This window comes from Empidonax traillii, unplaced genomic scaffold (assembly GCF_003031625.1).
Source record: "Empidonax traillii isolate 1590-97213 ecotype Southwest subspecies unplaced genomic scaffold, ASM303162v1 scaffold1427:size111727, whole genome shotgun sequence".
Taxonomy (NCBI): domain Eukaryota; kingdom Metazoa; phylum Chordata; class Aves; order Passeriformes; family Tyrannidae; genus Empidonax; species Empidonax traillii.
Window position 1 is genome coordinate 21,667 of NW_020956620.1, and position 18,826 is coordinate 40,492.

The 18,826-nt window shown below is 48.7% G+C and overlaps 1 protein-coding gene across 2 annotated transcripts; it reads left to right on the forward strand.

The window, feature by feature from the left end:
* Window positions 1-754: 754 nt before the first annotated feature.
* On the forward strand, window positions 755-12,653 carry LOC114070049 (voltage-dependent P/Q-type calcium channel subunit alpha-1A-like). Of its 2 annotated transcripts, XM_027907234.1 has the most exons (5): window positions 755-862; window positions 1,038-1,392; window positions 4,242-4,347; window positions 11,371-11,510; window positions 12,433-12,653. In XM_027907234.1, exons 2-5 carry the CDS (start codon window positions 1,133-1,135, stop codon window positions 12,497-12,499), a joined length of 573 nt encoding a protein of 190 aa, XP_027763035.1. In that variant the 5' UTR covers window positions 755-862; window positions 1,038-1,132; the 3' UTR covers window positions 12,500-12,653. The 2 variants fall into 2 exon arrangements, with proteins under 2 accessions (XP_027763035.1, XP_027763036.1); XM_027907235.1 differs by having other exon boundaries at window positions 755-1,392; window positions 11,371-11,506; window positions 12,430-12,653.
* The last annotated feature ends 6,173 nt before the right edge of the window (window positions 12,654-18,826 follow it).

Genomic DNA, 18,826 nt, shown 5'->3' on the forward strand with positions numbered 1-18,826 from the left:
TGCAGGAGTCATTCAAACCAAGGAGAAACAAAGTAAGTTGTCCAGAAGGGCGCAGCTCTGTTTCAATCCAGCACATCCCCGCAACCGCTTTGTCCCCGGGCGCTGCTGCGGGGGCTGCACCCCCCGCCCCCCGCATCCCCCCCTGCCCTGGGGGCTGCGAACTGTGCCCCCCGCTTGCCCTGCACCCCCAGTCACTGTCCCCACTCCCCCCCGCCAACTGAGCCTTTCTGGGGGCTTCTGATCGCACACAGACGGGGGTGCTGGGGGGCTGCGCCGTGGGGGCACCCCTGGGAGCGGCTCATCTGGGCAGGGCACATCTGGGCAGGGCACATCTGGGCAGGGCACATCTGGGCAGGGCGCGCAGGCGCGGGGGCCACCTCGCCTGTGCCCCCCGTCCTTTTGCAGCACCCCCTTCCCAGCCGGCAGAACCCCTTTTCCAGCCTGCAGAACCCCCGGCCGGGGCTCTGCGCGCCCGCGGAGCGCTGCGCAGGGCCAGGGGAGGGGTCCATCCCTCCTTCCCCCGGGGAGGGGCCGCGGCTCCGCCGTATTTACCGGGGTGGGCGGTGGCTGCCGAGCCGGGCCGGGCTCCATCCTCCCTCCTCCCGCCCCCCGGTGCCGGTGACTGGGGCGGGCGGAGCCGCGGCGGCCCCATTGGCTCCGGGCATCACATGCGGCGGGGCCGGGCCGTGCCGGAGCCGTGCCGGGCTGGGTTGGGCTGGGCACGGCGAGCGCTCCCGCGGCGGGCACGGCAGCAGCGCAGAGCCCCTTCCCAGCCCAGCCGAGGCACCGCGACCCCCGCTGCCGCCCCCGCCGCCGCCCCGGCCATGAGGTCGGGCCGGAGAGACGGCACCTGTGCGGGGAGGTGAGCGGAGCCCCGGCGCCTTCCTCCTACCCCCGGGCAGCCACCGCGGCGGGGGAAGCGCAGGGGGTGGAGGAAGGGAAAAGGATTTTTATTTTTATTTTATTTTTTTAAATTTTTTTTTTGATAATACATCAATACATTTTTGCTGCGATCAATCCCGATCCCGCGACTGAAGCCCCCGGAGGGAGAAGTGCTGCGCGCTGTGATGCGTCTTCCTCTCGCCTCGGCTGCCAGTTTGGATTGTAGCGCCCGGCTCCGTGCACCGCGAGGATGGCTCGGTTTGGGGATGATCTGCCGACCCGCTATGGAGGTGGAGGGCCGGCCGGGGCTGGAAGAGGGAGCAGCCGGCAAGGTGGCCCCCAAGCCGGCCAAAGGATGTATAAGCAGTCGATGGCTCAGAGGGCCAGGACTATGGCTCTCTACAACCCCATCCCTGTCAAACAGAACTGCTTCACAGTCAACAGATCCCTCTTCATCTTCAGTGAAGATAATGTTATACGGAAATACGCCAAGCGAATAACAGAATGGCCATATCCTTTCAGGGAGGGTGCGTGGGCGCGGGGAGGGGGGGAAGGTGGGGAGGGGAGAGGGAGGTTGAGGGGAAGAGACCCCTCTGGGCAGCGCAGGGTGAGTGTCTGGGGCTGATGCAGACGTGCATGTGTGAGCCAGGGAGTGCGGTGGGTATGTGTGCCACGGATCCCTGTGCCCGACATAACGCACGGCCGTGTCCACGGGGATCACAGGGAATAGCTCCTGTGGGCACAGCAGAGGGTGTTTTGGGGGTGCCCTATGCCAGGGCTGTGTGTCAGATGTACGTACATGCCAAGCGTGGCTTTAGGTGTGAGCTGGACGTGTAGATTTACATTCCCCACGATTTAAGTGAGCTGCAAAGGGCTCTGTGAGGTTCGTGCCAGCGAATCCTGATTCTTATTTCCATCTTGGAGCCTTCCAACTCTTCTGTCTCACTCTGAAGAGCAGAAGGAGTGTGGGATAAAAATGGTGACACCTTAGCATTAAAGCTGCATTGATAGTAGGGACATTGATAGCCCAGGTACCTGGCGAATCCCAGGAATACAATCATTGCAGCTCAGGTTTAACACATCCCCTCCTGAATCCATTAGAATCAACATGAATCATGGCACTCTGATTAGGTGCGTAGTCTAAGCTTAGGCTGTACTAAAAAAAAAAAAAAATATTAGCAAAACCTTGAGGCAGAGGGAGGCAGTAAGTGGGGAGAGGGATCGTCTGCTGTGTCGTGGAAGGGGCAGATGCTTTCTGCCCGAGCCCCAGCTCCCAGGCCGAGTGATGCTGAAGGTTATAAAAGCCCCTCAGAAAGGGGGCTTTGCTGCCAGTGCTGGTTGTAAGCCATGAGCAAAGGGGAGCAGAGTGGTTGAGGCCACCAGGGAGTAGCTGGTGTGTGTGTGTACAGGAGTGCATCGCACTGGGGGGTCTCCAGGGAGCCGGCTGTTTTCTTTTCATTTGATATCACACCCCTGTTAATTCCCAGCTAACAGCAGCCAGGCCTCCTCCCAGCCTCCTAGCAACACTTTCAGTTGCCACAGAGGCCAGCTCCTGTTTAGGCTTCCCCAGTTTTCACTTCCTGAGGGGCTCACAGGAAAAATACACCCATGGAGTGAACGCACTTCCCTTCTCTCTGAACACACACACACACGTATTGATCTTTCTGTCCACGTTATACAATCCCAGGGATTGCTGTGCTTCCTCGCCCATTTCTCCTTCCCCGCATTCCAGCGTGGATAAACAAGCCCCAAAGCCCCGGTGGCAGGCAGAGCATCGCCCTGCCCGCGAGGCCGGGCGCAGTCTGTCCCTGCCCTGCCTCTTGGGCCACTCGGCTGCGTCTTTCCCGGGGATGTGGGGAGGGGATCCACGGCGCTGCGGAGCCCGTGGGATCGGCGGAGCCACCGGGACCGGCAGAGCCACTGGGATCGGCAGAGCCATCGGCTCTTCCCCGCGGGGCCGGCGGGGCCACCGGGCGGGCGGGGCCGGGCGCTGTCCGCGGTGCTGAGCCGAGCTTAGCGAGGTGCTGAGCCGAGCTTTGCGGGGTGCTGAGCCGAGCTTAGCGGGGTGCTGAGCCGAGCTTTGCGGGGTGCTGAGCCGAGCTTTGCGGGGTGCTGAGCCGAGCTTTGCGGGGTGCTGAGCAGAGCTCTCCGAGGTGTTGAGCCGAGCTCTCCGTGATGCTGAGCAGAGCTCTACGGGGTGCTGAGCTGAGCTGACCGCGGTGCTGAGCCGAGCTCTCTAAGGTGCTAAGCCGAGCTCTCTAAGGTGTTGAGCCGAGCTCTGCGTGGTGCTGAGCCATGCTCTCTGTGATGCTGAGCTCCCCGAGGTGTTGAGCAGAGCTCTCTGTGGTTTAGAACCGAGTTCCCCGCGGTGCTGAGCAGAGCTCCCTGCGATGTTGGACAGAGTTCTCCACAGTGCCGAGCTGAGCTGACCGCGGTGCTGAGCCGAGCTCTCCACGGTGCCACTTGGTGCTGTCCTTTGTACCAAGTCGAGCTCTCCGTGGTGCCGAACCGATACTCCCCGGTGCTGGGCTGAGCTCCCCGCCGTGCTGAGCTGAGCTCTCCACGGTGCTGAGCTGAGCTCTCCGTGATGCCAAACAAATACTCCCCGGTGCTGAGCAGAGCTCCCCGCTGTGTTGGACTGATCTCTCCCTGGAACTGAGTCTCTCCCTGGTGCTGAGTCCCTCTCCCCGTGGTGCTGAGCAGGACCATCTCCCACCCTCAGGCCCTGCTGCTGCCCCCGGCGCGGCTCCACCCTGGGAGAGCCAGGGGTCGGCACAGCTCAGGGCTGGAGACGACAGCAAAAGGGGGACCCAGTGCCGGGTTGGGATCCTTCCCCTGGGATTGCTTCCCTCCTACATCCCGACAGGGCGCTGGTGATTTTATTCTCTCTGGGAGAATTGCAATCCGGCAGTAATTTATGTTTTGGACCTGTGTAGACACTCTAAATCGAACTTTTTTGCACTGTGTGTTGAACGGAGATGTTTCTGAAGGACAATTCAGCAGATGGTGTTCAGTTGTATAATCTATTCTGAGGCAGGTTAGTTTATCAATCTCATTTTAAACCAATCATTATTAAAGGGTTTTTGTTTCCTTTGGACCTTTTTCTTCCTTGCTCCCAAATTCCTTGAGCAACTCTGACTCCGTGTAAAACTCTAACTCTCTCAAAGAAGAGAGCCAATTGCCTACTGTTCTTCCAAACACAACCCAGAAAGAACTGAGGAAGTCAGGGAGACTAAATGTCTTCCAAAATATGACAAATCTTAAAATGCTCAATTAATGTGACTGTGGGGGTAGAAACGGGATTTGGATGAGGTTCTCCTTGTGTTGTCCAGTGTCTTCTTTAACTCCTTGCTCCTCACTCCATTTGAATACATGATTTTAGCTACAATCATAGCCAATTGTATCGTGCTGGCTCTGGAACAACATTTGCCGGATGGAGACAAGACGCCGATGTCGGAGAGATTGGTGAGTTGCATTTATTTATGTGCCGTTTTTGTTCTGCTCTGGTACAGAAAACACTCAGCCCCCCCCCTCAGTGCTGGGAGTGCTGGGATCTATTTTAAAGATCCACATGTAAACAAACAGGCACTGATCTGCCAATCACAAAAAAAAAAAAAAAAAAGAATCAGTCAGTGCCAACAAGAATAACTCTCCCCTCCTGATCCCATCTGCTCAAATGCTTCATCACTCCAGCCAGCCCTGCCCAGTTGCAGGAGAGGAGATGGAGCTCCTGTTCTGATCAGAAGAGCTTCAAACTTAGGTTGTCTCTAAACCAAGACAAGAAAGGGCTGATGAATGCTCAGAATTATCTCTTAAATCATCAACCAGTCTTGAATATTTCTGTGATATTTTCCCAGGGAGTGCTAGAACAGAGTAACCTTTAAGGTTCATGTGCCTCTTCCTGCCACTGTGCAGGTGAAGGATCCTACAAAGCGAACCTTGGGTTTAGATGATTGCATTTCCCTTCCAAAGAAAATGAAACCAGCTTACAGAGGGAAACAGTTTCCCTGCAGGCTTTATGGTAATGAGCCCAATTACCTTATTTCAAAAGAAAATAGAAGAATAGCTTCAAAACAATTCTTCCATTTATCATCACTGTGGGAAAAATGTGTAACACTTGGGTTGATTTTTCTCCTCCTGGTAATGATCTGGAAAGTCTTGCATGCCCAAATGCATTAATCCTGGTGCATGTTCAAAGGATGAATAAATAGGGATCCATATGTGTTTGCCATGTAGATATAATGTTATGCAAACAAAAATAATATTAGGCTCGCTGCCAAAAACTAGAGGCCCTGCACACTGGTTGCTGCAGTTTCCAAGGGTGGGCAACTCTCACAGTCTCATCCTTCAGAAGCAGGAAAAAGTGTGTTAGTGATGGATCCAGAAGGAGCATCAGGGTCAGCTACTTGGCCCTAAATCAGAAATGGAGCTGCTCCTGCTGCCTGTCCACCCTCCCTGGGGTTTGCTTACTGTCCCTGAATTATTTCTAATTGAGGAGAGATGAGGATAAGATGAATACATGCCTTTATGTCCATCTTTCTGCCATTTAAACATGCTCTGTGTGCTTCAGGAGTGGTCAGCAAGGCCAGCCTGGGGCTGTGAGTAGAGCACAGGTTCAGACCCAGGGTAGTGACCGAGCTGGAAAATGTTTTCCATGGTTGGGAACATATGGAACAGTGAAGGGGAAAAGCAATTTTGTGGGTGTTTTGGCCTGGTTACCCTTTGGAATGTTTTAAGCAGCATTAGTTATGGTTAACAAGTTGGTTTTATGTTTCTCTATATCCCCAGATTTATAAGGGGATCCCACAGGCATTTTATTGTCCTTTCTCCCCCTGTATAGATTCCATTTTACAGCACAAACACCTTCAGTTCCTGCCCAAATCATTCCAAAGGGGGCACTGCCATCACCACCAAATATTGTAAGATAACTGTGTGTATTAAATGCACGATCTCTGCCTTGTTGGCTCTTCCTTGGTGAGGGAGGAAGAATTAACTCCTGATTTTTGTCCCTGTTGTGCACCATTGCCTTTGATCCAGGTATTCTTAGGCCATTTTAGCCACAGCACATTCATAATTCTGAAATGTAAAGGGGTTTATCATGGAATAACAATGAGAGTCTTTACAAGTCATGAAATATTTTTTATTTTCAGCACATGCTGGAAAGATTAAGCATTGGGAGTAAGAAAAACTGTCTGCTGGTTTCAAAGTGAAACTGCTTTAGAATGTTCCTGCTGCTTCCACAAACTGGAAGTTGTTTCATTGAAAATGTTACAAATCCATGTGAAACCAGAGTGGGTGAACATTCCCATACATTCACAGGTTTGTTGAGCCAAATTCTAAGCCTCTGCAGAACAGCAGGTGCTTTTTTGCTGTCTTTGGCAGGAATGGAACTGACCTTTTTTTGGTTAATGATTGGTGGATATATATTTCCATCTCCTGGGTTCATTAAAATATTCAAATTGGAGTGAGGGCTCATCACTGAAGAGTTAATCAGATGTTAAGGATGTGAGATGCACATCACGAGCCTTTGATGACTGGAGATGTAGGCAGAGTTGTTGAAGTAAAACCAGAGCTGCCTGGGCACTTTATTCCACAGATAAAAAGACAAAAATCTTAAGACTGTCTGTTTGTTAAAGCTGAGGAGAAGAGGGAGGAGACCAGACAAACATTTTAATGATTTTTTTGTTTTTGATCAGCTTTTTCTTGTATTTATCTCCCCTGAGACCCAAGAGATGAACCTGCAGTGCAATCTCACTGGGCTGTTTTCTGTGCTCCTGTTACTTGACAAACAGGGCTAATGAAGCACAAGTGATGCCCCAGTACCTCCAATATTTCAGGATTTGGAATGCCTGAGTTAGGAGGAATCTTTCTCTGTATGTGAAAAAGTGTTACTTGGCTCTGGGATGGAAATTTTGGTCAAAAGCTCCGAAAAAAACACCAGTTTGGTGATCAGTGGTCAACTGGAATATTGATTCCACCTTCAGACAAGAGAAATAAGCTTGTTCTCCCACCAGCAGCAGACTGACTGACCCTCGAGGTTCTTGACCACTCCGAGCTGGAGCTCTCATGTGCTTTGGTTGCTGGAAGGGTTTAATTCACATCAGTAATTGCCCAGTGGAACAGGGACACTGCAGATTTGCTCCTGCCCATCTCAGTGAGTGCCTCAGCCAGTGGTTGTAGAGTCAGTCTCCCTGTGCCCCAATAAATATTGCATTGTTTGTACACACTGGAGCGCTGCCAGCCTGAAGGATGCTGAGGGAGTTGTACTGAGTGGCCCAGAGCCTGGTGCTGAGAGCTCCAAACGTGGGAACGTGAACTTCCCCTCCCAGCCCTGAATGGCCTCGCTGGTGGCTGCCCACGATGCTCTTGGCTGTGCAGGCTGACACACTCCTCCTCTCCCTGCTTCCTTCCTGATGGCTCAGTTTTCCATGAGAAGCTTCAGGCGACTTTAGATCCGGCCCAGCCTGACAGAGATGATCCCAGAACTGACAGGACAGGAAATCTCTTTTCTGCCCTGCTCTGGGGCTGCCCCTGTTTGGAGACACCAGGGGGTCTGTAGGATGTTCCCTGCAGGGCTTGGGCTGTTTTTGATGTGAGGACAGATATGACTTTCCTCAGACATTCACCATGACAGTTCCTGCAATTTCCTAATGGATTTAATGCTCTATCCCATCCACAGGCACTTCCTGCAGCCATATGTGAGCTGTTCATATTAACCTTTGCATGAACAAAGCCCTTCGCTCCCAAACCCATCAAAACTGTCACATCCAAAGGCCAAGGAAAGACACTAGGACGTGGACTAGGAATAGTAATGACTTTCCAGACTCAGAAGTTGTTTCTGATCTGAAACATATTGATTAAATGTGTGTTTGGCCCAGTCTCAAGCTTTGCTGTGTCCACAGCAAACAACTTGCTGGCACAGCTCTGGCTTCTGCCCAAATTCTCCGCCCTCCATCCCAGCTCACACACTGACACTCATTATCACCTGCTCTCCCACTCCTGAACCCAAGCAGGGCACAGCCTCCTGTCTGGAGGGGCTGCAGGACGTGCTGGCAGCAGGGATGCTGAGCCCATGGCAGTGCCATTCCAGTGCTGCCCAGGGCATCTCACCCACGTCCTTGCCCTCCTCCCATCATACACAGCCCTGCAAATCCTTCTTTGAACCTCTACCCAAGGGGGCACAAGTTCCAGTTTTCATCTCATTGTGACTGCCCTGATTTCTTGGGTTGAGTCAGTTCAAGTTTAGGCAGGCTTTAGAAAAGACCCTCTTTCCATCCCCTCTTATTTCCCCAGCTGCTCACTGCCGACCTGACTGCCTTCCTTCATAATAAACACCCAAATCCATCTGTCAGCCTTCCTGCTTCCCTAGAAGCTCAGGACTTCTCTGACCCACTTCCTAAGTGCTCTGTGTAGCTCTCAGCTTTGGGAAGAGCATATCCCATCAAACCCTGGAGTACCTGAAGCCTGGCTCTTTAAAGCTGGGAGCTGTAATCACAAGGCACCTGACCTAGATTGAGCAAAGACTGGGAGCAGAGTGGAGATGAGGCTTCAAGGAAGTGAGGGAGTAATGTGGAGGAGTGGATGTGGGTAAAGGTAGCTTTTTCTGTGTGTGTTAGAGGAGTTATTTTTAGAGGCACGCTCGTAGTTGTGGGATGGAAATATGGGATGGGTTGGGAGGCCTTTGTTTCCACGGATTATCCATAATAGCTGTTGAACTAGGAGGTGTTGTGGGGTTGAAGAGCAGTCCCTCTGTGCGTGAGGGAAAGTAGAGGAGCAACTTCTGAAACCACACAGGATGATATCTGACCCCCTCTTCCTTCTTCCCTCTTTTCTGTGCTGGGTTGGAGCCCTGGAAGGGTTTAATTCACAGCTGGATCCCTCCAGCTCTTGCTGTGGAGCAACTGCTGGAAGAAGACGCTTGCTGTAGGATTTCTGTTGAAGGTTATAAAAGGTCTGATGGCCTTTGTTGCTGTTTCTCTGTGGGTAAACAGCACTAGGATGGGCAGCTGGAGGTCTGCCAGTGATGATTTGTGTCCTCTGAGCAGCACCAGGGAGGCCCTGTGGAGGCACAGGGGGCTTGGGGGTGCTGCTGCTGCTGGAAACATCTCCTTGCCTGGAGGAGAAGTTAATTTGGGTGTGGGTTTTTATTTTTTCTCCTCTCTGTTTCAGCCAAAGGCCTAACAGTGAGAGCTCAGCTTTGTTTTTGTGTCTGGCCAGCCAGTACCTGTGTGTGTGATCTGCAGGTGACTGTCACCTTGCCAGGCCACGAGGGAAGGGGAGGGGGAGTTGCTGAGGCAGGAAAAGTGGAAGGAATGGAGATAATACAGGGTGAAGGATGAAGTGTGAGGAAGAGCTGGGCTCTCTGAAGTGTGTCAGGATGTAGGGTGTTGATTTGCAGGAATAAAACCCTTAATTCAGCCCCTGATGGGAAAGCCTGTCCGGAGGGGATATTTTCCAACAGCTTGGAGACACCTTCAGTGGTTGCTGCTCTCTGGTGGACTTGCTGAGTGGGATGTGCCTCCAGCCATGCTCCTCTGGGGGGGATGTGCTGTGATGTTCCACCAGCTCAGGTGGAAGGGACCACACTGCCCCATCCAGTGCCACCTCCCTGCTCCAGCAGGGCCATCCCAGAGTTCATGGCACAGGATGGCATCCAGGTTTTGGAATATCCCCTCCCTGGTCTCTGTTCAGTCACTCCACAGTGAAGAAGTTCTTCCTCATGTCCAGGTGGAACTTCCTGGGCATCAGTTCTTCCTGTTCCTCCTGTGCCATTGCTGGGCCCCCCCAGCAGAGCCTGCTCCATCCTCTGCCCCCTCCCTGCAGCCCCTGATGGACAGGGATGGGGTCCCCTCTCAGTCTTCTCTTCTTGAGGCTGAACAGGCCCGAATTTAGGGGTGAAAAACCTGTTTTTCTGTAACAAGTGCCCAAAGTGTGGGTCTGGGTCAGAGCTGAGCAGGAGCTGCTGTGTTTGTCAAGTACATCCCTGTGTCAAAGCTGCTTCTTCCTCCTGGGACCACAAGCCTTGACATTCCTGCTCTTTTTGCAGAAGAGAACAAACAATCCCCTTTTGTCATTAGTAGAATTGCAAATTGGAAACAACTGTCCATCAAATAGCATCTCAGCTCTGGGGCTCTGATGGCCAGAAATGCCACTGGCAAAAAAAAAAAAACTCTCTTAATCTCTTAATTTGGAAGAATTTTGCTTCTCTTTGGGTAGGGCTGCTTTACTTCCATTGACTTCAGCTGAAAACAGGGATCTAAGGCACATTTGGAAATTGGTTACAGGTGCCAAAGCCAATTAACGTGGTCTTGCAATTGATCTCCTTTGCTTTTACCTCTTTGTTCCCATTTTTTGCCTATGCCTTTGACTTCCAAATGTACATGTTTTCATTTGGCACTGAATTTGTATTGAAATTCCTGTCAGGAATTTAATACTAAATAATCTATAATATAATATAATATAATATAATATAATATAATATAATATAATATAATATAATATAATATAATATAATATAATATAATATAATATAATATAATATAATATAATATAAAAGAGATCTGTGGCCATTTAGTACCTGTGTGTGTGATCTGCAGGTGACTGTCACCTTACCAGGCCGCATGGGAGCGGGAGATGGAACTGCTGAAATAAAGGGTTTAGATGAAATAAATATACAACATAAATAATAACTACAAATACATAGTATATAAACAATGTAGACATATTTATATATAAACATTATAGACATATTTATATAAAATATATAATTAATAAATAGAAAATAAATAATAAATATGAAGTAAATATATAAAAATAGATTAAATAAACGGTTTGGTAAAACTGTGGAGACTAAGTTTAATTTCTCTGTAGGAGGTAAGACACGAAGCTGAGATCCCAAAATCTGCCCCATGGACCTGAGGCACAAATCCTATTGCTCCTGCTGGGAAGGAAGGGTGTTTTTTCCATGAATCAGACACACAGTGAAAGGAAAACAAATGAGATTGTGGCTGTGGAAATTTAGAAAATGGAGGAGAAAGAGTGAAGGAGGAACTGATGGAATAAATGATAAATAAATAATTTCCTGTCCGTGTTCACAAGCTTTCTGTGCTGACTGTTAATCCCCAAGATACCCTCTTGTTTCAGGTTCCTGGATGAATTGTGAAGCGCTTCCTTTTCCGTGTCAATAACTGCTGGAATAGATGATCTCAAGTTTAAATATGCCCTTGGAGCAAAAGTGCCACTTCAAAATTCCCTCTGGAATAATGGCTTGGAAAGAACGGGGTGAAACAAAATCAGAATGAAGGCAAACAGAATTCCCAATTTAAAAATAAACATATAAATAAATTACTTCCAGGGAAATAATAAGGAAATTCCTCTTTGAGTAAAATTTCAGAGTGGACAGGGGGGTGAATTTGGTGCCTGTAGCTGTTCGTGTGACTTCTCAGAGCAGCAACTCCCTTGATTCCCCTGGTTTTTGCTCTCTTGCAGGACGACACTGAGCCCTACTTTATTGGAATATTTTGTTTCGAGGCTGGGATAAAAATCATCGCTCTGGGGTTTGTTTTTCACAAAGGCTCTTACCTCCGGAACGGCTGGAACGTGATGGATTTTGTCGTGGTCCTCACGGGGTAAGTGACATCCCACCCTGGCTTCAGGGGGGACTCTGGCTCTGATTTGGGGTGTTTTTTTTTCCCTCTGGGATGGGGTGGGATTGATTTGAGGGATTTATTACATCCCTACATTTCTGGCTGTAGGATTTGTTGTGCTGAACCAGTCGCTTTTAGAGTGTTTGGAACCAACTAAAAAGTGGTTTTTCCTTAAGGATATTTGTTTGTAGATACTCTGGTGTGTGTCTTACCCACGCTCTTGTTGACGTTTCCCTGGCTTTGCAGGTTCTGATTGCCACTGGCACTTGAACCTGATTTAAACCAGTCTATTTTCTGGCATTACAGGATGACTTTAGAAGTCAACATGGAGTGTGCTAAACAAATTAAAAGCATCCCATTTTTAAGCTATTACAACCCTGAAATCAGCAAACTTTCTGCAGGAGTCGATTTATTCTGCTATAAAATAACTTTTCTGAACAGAACTCCAAGATGTTTGAAAAGAATTCAAAACATCTCATTAAGGCAAATGTCACCTGTGTATTTTGTGCAGCGGTTTGAAATTATATCCCTGGTTTCTTTCTTGGACATGCTTACAATATTTTACATTAGAAACTGTTGTAATATGTATTTATTTATATGAATTGAGGATGTAATGGAAACACAGATATTAAGTAACCCTTGTAGCCTACGAACTGGGCTTTAAAGATCCAAAGGAAATGTTCCTTGAGGTCCTGAGCTTGCAGCCTTCAGCTTGGAAGGATTTCAGTCAGTTTTCCCCCAGCCTGGTATTAATATGCTCCCCAAATCCCTCCTTTCCCACACCTTCTCTGCTCCTGTGTGTGAATGTCTCTATATTTTCTGGTTGGAGAGTAGGGAAATGCTTGCATACATATATAAATGTATTCATTAGCCACATTATCACTGTAATTCTCTTTGCATTCAGGGCACCATGTGATCCAGCAACTGAGAGGCCAAAGGGAATTCTTTATGTATTGAGAGGAAGAGAATAAATATGTGGGGTTTGATTCTCCTGCTGCTGGGCTGAGGATTTAATCAATAGGAACTTGAGTGGAGTCACGAGGAGAATCAGATTTACATACTTAGGAACACAGGGGGGACCAGGATGAGAAGAGAATTAGCACAGATGCTACAATTATTCACACCCATGGCATGTGCTGATTCCTAGTCAGTTCTACGCCATTTTGTGAGTTAAAAAAAAAAAAAAAAAAAAAAAAAAAAAAAAAAAAAAAAAAAAAAAAAAAAAAAAAAAAAAAAAAAAAAAAAAAAATCAAGGCCCTGATTCTGGAAGGCACTTTGGAACGTGTTTTAATTTATCCTTCAACAAAGCCTTCAAGTACACCTTCGAATTCAGCTGACTCCAGTGGTTCTGTACCTCAAGTTAAGGCTCTACAGAAAAGCTTTTCTGAACTCCAGCCATATTGTTTAGACAAGTTTCTTTTTTTTTTTATTTTTTTATTTTCCCCTCATAAACGCAGGCCAAGAATCAAGAGACATTTGGGTGTTTTGTGTTTTTTTTTTTTTTTTTTTTTTTATGAGTAAGTTTTGCAAGAGCAGCCGAAGCGTCGCTCGTGGGATCCCCTCGGATCACGCGCCGGGGAGCGCCCGTGCCTCAGTGCTGCTGGGTTTTTAAAGGGAGCTGTTTGCAACTCTCTTTGATCTGGGAGCCTAATTGTGGACTATCAGCTCGATTAGGCAGCTGGAAGGAGCGGCCCTGTTCCATCAGCAAACAGGCATGTTCCTCTCCTCACGGTCCCGGCCGCGTCAGAGCCGCTGGTTTCCCGTGGTGACGCCAACTGGGCTCGTACAGGGGCTTCCCACCGGGCAGGCAGTGCAGGGGTGGCAAAGGCTCAACTCAGCGGCTCTGAGTCCAAGACTCGTCTCCACAGGCCTCTAATCCTCTAATTCAAGGGCTGGATTTAAGATTTTTTTGGTGTTTGGGAGGAGGTTCCTGAAAATACCAGCGTTCCTCATGTGCTGGGTTAGGCTCCTTCCTGAGCACGGGGCTGCATTTCCAGCCCAGTAAATGAGCTGGAGGGGCCTGCAGCAGAAAAACAGCACTGCAAGATCTGCAGCCTCACACAGGGGACTGAATTAGTGTTTTCTCTGTAGCCTGTAGTGTTTTGCTCTGCGTTTCCTAGATCCTTGTGATGTTCTTAGCTCGTTCCTGTGTTGCCATGGGGCTATGCTGGAAAGCAGGAGCTCTTCCTCCTCGGGCTTCCTTCACTGCCCAGGAACCTTTTCTCCCCCTCTCTGCCTGCCTGGGCTTGGGGTTTTGATTCAGGGGCTTGGGAAAGCCAGAGCAAGGCTGTTTATTTGACACAAACATCCCTTTTTGCCTCATTTGAGACAATCTTCCTTGGTTCTGCATCGAGACTGAAGGCAGGTTGTTGAGGGAACAACATTTGCTGCTGCCAAACCCAGCTGGTTCTCCAGGCAGGGACTGAGAGGTGGTGACACGAGGGGGAACCTTAATTTTCACTTCTGTGGAAGGGAGATTCAGGTCTGTGTGTCCCAAAAAAATGATCAGGCTGTAATTTATTAGGGAATAATAAAAGAGGACAGTGCTAAGCCAGTGCTTAATGTGTTCTTATAAATATAGATAGGTAGGACATCAGTTTTTGAAATACCATTTTACTACTCTATCAAAAGCTTTCCTTTGCCATATGTGCAAGGTTTCTACTTGGAAATGTTACTTCATGTTTCCCAGGCAGTGATCAGTGTTCGGTTCCCAAGCTCAGTTCCACCCTGATCTTCAATATTACAGAGGGATTTGGATTCCTCTCTCTCTCTCTCACTTTTTAATTTTTTTAAATTTTATTTCTGTGTAAGCATGAAAGATCATGAAAACGTGTTTCATGATACCACACAGAGAGCTGTGTACCCACTAATCCCGTTGAGTGCCCGTTTTTATGAAGGTAAATGCTGAATGTCAGAAAATCTGATCTCATTTTCAGCTTTTAGCTAAAACCCCACAGAAGCAAAGAGCAGCTTTGCTCTCGTTATCTGTTTCCATAGGAAAAAGGGCAGAGTCTGGGTGTGTTTTGGAGGAGGCTGTGGGGGAAGGCTCTGCATTGATTGAACTCACCCTTATGTAAATACTACAGTGATCATGCAGAAATCCTTCCCACCTGTTTTTTTCCAACCCCCCCTCTTATTTTATTTTTTATTTTTTTGCCTGCACCCTGGAATTTTCAATAAATATATATTTTTTTTAGTCTCCCTGCCACGATGGAAGATTCTGTTTGTCAAAAACCAGGCAGCAGAAGTTGTTAATCAGAAAATACAGCAGGGCTGTGTTTTGTGCAGCCAGGATCAATATCCTATCGAGCTAAACCCAGGTCTAACAGACAGTGGCCCAAAATGGCTTGGTTGTCGTTCCAGAAAACCCTCCCTCGGTTTCTTTCCACAGTGGTGCCTATTTCTCATTTGCTTCCAAGGAATCCTGCTGACTTGCTGTTAATAAAGGCCTGGGAAAAGAATAGATTGCTGCTTCTTGAAAAGATTTTGGTCCCTTTGTCATTTTTTCTTTAGTGATTTCTTATGGGCTCCTTCAGCTCTAGATGAGCACCCAGGAAAGCTGCCCTGCTGGGATGTGCCTGTTGCTGTTGTGGAGAGAAATACGTGTATTTTATAGCTCCTGCTCACTCCATTTTCACATTTTTAAGGGATTGGGTTCACTCCAGTGATGACATCACCCATTAGCAGCTCTAAATCACCCCAAATTGTGGTTTCTCAGCTGGCCTGGCACTGTATGATCTTAATGCACTTTTTCCAAGGGACTTTTTAATTCTGTTGCTGCAACGTGTTTTGGGTTGGAAACCTCAGAAACCCACAGTGGTCTTGGGAACAAAGTTGTCCTATCCCCAAACTCCTCAGATGGCAGTGGATGGAGAGGTGAGCCTGGATAGGGGGCCTGGGGGGTTCAGGCCTGTTCCTCCTGGAGTTCATGGGAAGTTTTCTCCTGGGCTCTGGATCCAACAACCCGAAGAACTGCTGTGCTGGGTTTACCTACAAACATCCTCTCCAGCTGTCCCAGGCTGACTGCTGAGGACAGGGCATGGCTAAAATGATCCTGATCTTTCTGATTCCTAAGATTGAGAAGTCTAGGGATTTTTGAGGTGGGAAAAAAGAGAGACTCTTTTGAACGGGCTTTTAAGCTGTGTGGTCCAAGGGGTCTGTCCTCCTTGCTTATGTTGTGGAGCTTGTTTATAACTTTTGGTATCATTATGTGGTGGGTAATGGGTCCTATGGTTTAATTACATATCACAACAAAGGTGCTGCTTATCCCTTTATTTTTTTTTCTCCAACACCAGCTACCTGAGATTTCCTTTGGTGCCTTCTAGATTTTGTACAGTCGGGTTTGAACAACAAAAATTCAATTTTTTGCCTGCTTATGGTTTTAATAAACTCCAGCATTTCCCCAGCCAGAGATTTGTGCTGCCCAACCTCCCCTGACCTGAGTTTTCCGTGCTCCTTTGCTCTGGTCCTTTCCCAGTGCCATCACATCCCCTTGCAGTGCCCACAACCGCGTCCGGCGTTCGCCCGACACCAGGAGCTGCTAAAACCTGCAGCGCTTGAAAGGATCCTGCCCTGTCCCTTTCTGAGCAGAATTAATTTCTTTTGGCTTCCAACCAGCCTGGATTAAACACTCTCGAAGAGTCCTGGTGGCTTCTTGAGCCAGTTGGATCAGCCTCCTGGATCTCTGGGTGGGACTGGCAGAGACAGCGTGTGCCAGGCCCGGAGCTGCCAAATGATGTGCCCAGAGTCTCGGTGCTCTTACGGGTGTCTCAGGCTGTCTGGAACAAATTGCAAGAGCTGGAATTATTATCCTGATTGCCTGAGCAGTGTGCTCCCAGCTCCTGGGGATGCTGGTAATTTGGAAGGTAACTCGTTTAGTAACATTAATAGAGACCTGTTCAGCCTCGCTGTTCGCTTCGCTGGTTACCAGGATCATCCTGCTATGTGGGCAGTGGGAGCTGCTATTCCTGGTGCAGCGTATGAGGAGCAGCAGCCTGGGTTGCAGTGATGACTGTCAAAGTGGGAGGCAGAGGAACCACCCAGCCTGGTCTGTGCAGCAGGGTTGTGGACCTCTGATGTTCCCATTTGAGGTGGATGGACCTCCTAGACAGGGTGTGTGGGGGGGGGAGATGTGACTGTGGGGTTGTTGGAGAAGTAAATGGCTGATTAAGGGCTGGGATTTTTAAAGCTGCCCAATATACACAGATGCTTTGGCTCCAGCTTTTTTCTTTTTCTTCCATGTGCATGTTCCTGTGCATTAAGAAGCCCTTAAACTAAAATATCTGGTATGCAGTGACAGGACAAGAGGGAATGACCTCAAACTGAAAGAGAGTCGGTTTAGATGGGATATTGGGAAGGAATTCTTCCCTGGGAGGGTGGGGAGGCCCTGGCACAGGTTGCCCAGAGAAGCTGTGGATGCCCCATCCCTGGAAGTGCCCAAGACCAGGTTGGATGGGGCTTGGAGCAACCTGGGCTGGTGGAAGGTGTCCCTGCCCATGGCAGGGGTGGAATAAGAAGATCTTTAAAGCTCACCATTCTGTGATTCCCTATTTCACTTGCAAAAACCCCATAGAACATGCTAATTTAAAAGATGAAATTCCAATGAAATAACCCCCTCTGGATGCCCTGCAGCATCACTTTAGGTTGTATTCACTGCTTTGTTTATAAGCTCTAGATCTACCGACCTGGGGGAATGAAGGGGTTGGGAAGTGCAGGTTTCTTTCTGCTTTCCTGCTGTGCATCTTTGGGCACCTCTGTGCTAGAAAGCAAAGCTGAGCAGCAACAGGAGTTGGGAAAAGGGGTACTGAAAGAAGGGATTAGCTTCATTTTGATTACTTATCCCCAGGAAAAGGAGTAAATCTCTGCATGGTTGTGCAGTATGGGTGGTGATGGACTGGGGTGATTGCTGCTGGTGTCGTGAATGAGTCACGCTAAGAGCAAAGCATTTATGGATTTTAATGGAGCTGATCCTTGTTTTCAATTTCTTTTATGCTCCAGTGATGGATGGAGACTTTCTGGCTCAGAAAAGCTAAGGGTCCCTTCTGAAATTAAATCGGATAAAACTGGGCAAGACAAAGGGAATTCACCTGTTTTCCTGGATGTCAACTGATGATCTGGCTGGTGTGGGAGGGCAGGAAGGCAGGAGGGCAAGGAACCAAACTTTCTCTTTTGAAGCAGAAAAAGTTTGCAACTGGAAGGGAAGAGGGTGTGTGAGGTTTGAACAGAAAGTTCTTCTGTCTTCCGTCCCTTGGTTGTCTGGGCTCTTGGGGAGCTGGGGAAGCAATTTCCTTCAGACTCTGGACAAAGAGGAAGGATTTGGGGCCTCTAAACCCATCTGGCCAATGTCCCTGTCTCCTTTTTGCACCATCACAGACAGGTTTGCCCAGTGGGGCTGCAGATTCTTTGGGACTGGAGCATGTTTTCCCTCTGGGCTTGTTTCACTTAGCAAAGGGGCACCCAGGCCATGCTGGGCCTGTTGGAGTGTTAATTAGGGCTCCTGTCCTTTTTTTTTTTTTTTGTCACTTGAGAGTGGCTTTTCTGCACAGATTCGGGTGGGGGTGGGTAGAGGCAGGTGGAGTTAAGCAGGTGGGGGTGTAATTGTTTGGCTGCTGCTAAATTAGAAGGAGACTTTCCTGGGCAGAGGAGGACTCAGGGCTGTGCTTGGAGGATGCTGCAGATGGTCACAGTCCCCTCTGTGGGGTGGGGACAGCCCTTCCCTGGCAGGAGTTATCCTTGGAATGTGGCTCTGCTCTGGTGGAGGCAAACTGAATGTTTCAGGTCACGGTACTTCTCAAGGGCAGACAGATAATGAGATTGATGTGCTTCTCCCTTACTTTATTAGAAGTGACTGCAAGGTATTGAGTACCTGGTATGTGAGCTGAGAAATGATGGAGCTGCACAATGGGAAGCCAGAAAGTTGAGGCAGGAACAAAGAGCCTTTCCCAAAGAGAGAGGAAACAAAATTATTTAGGCTTTTATCTTATGGAGCTTTCCATATTTTGTGCCTGTCTCTGCTTCTTTGAAGCTTTTTGCTCCTGAAGAGGGGACTGTCAGCCAATATTTGTGGGGGCTCAGATCTCCCTGAGGTTGGGCAGCTGTGAAGTAAAAGTGACCATCCCAAGTGAAAAGGAGAGGTGCTTTCTCATCTCATCACAGCCAGGGCTTTATCAAAGCCAGGCAGGATCATTAGTCCAGAGTCCAGGCAGTATTTTTAGCTTTTTATGGCTCTCAAAGGGAGGTTGGTGGCAGAGAAATATTGGCTCTTGTAGGGAACCAGCTGTACTGATTGCAAAGGCAAT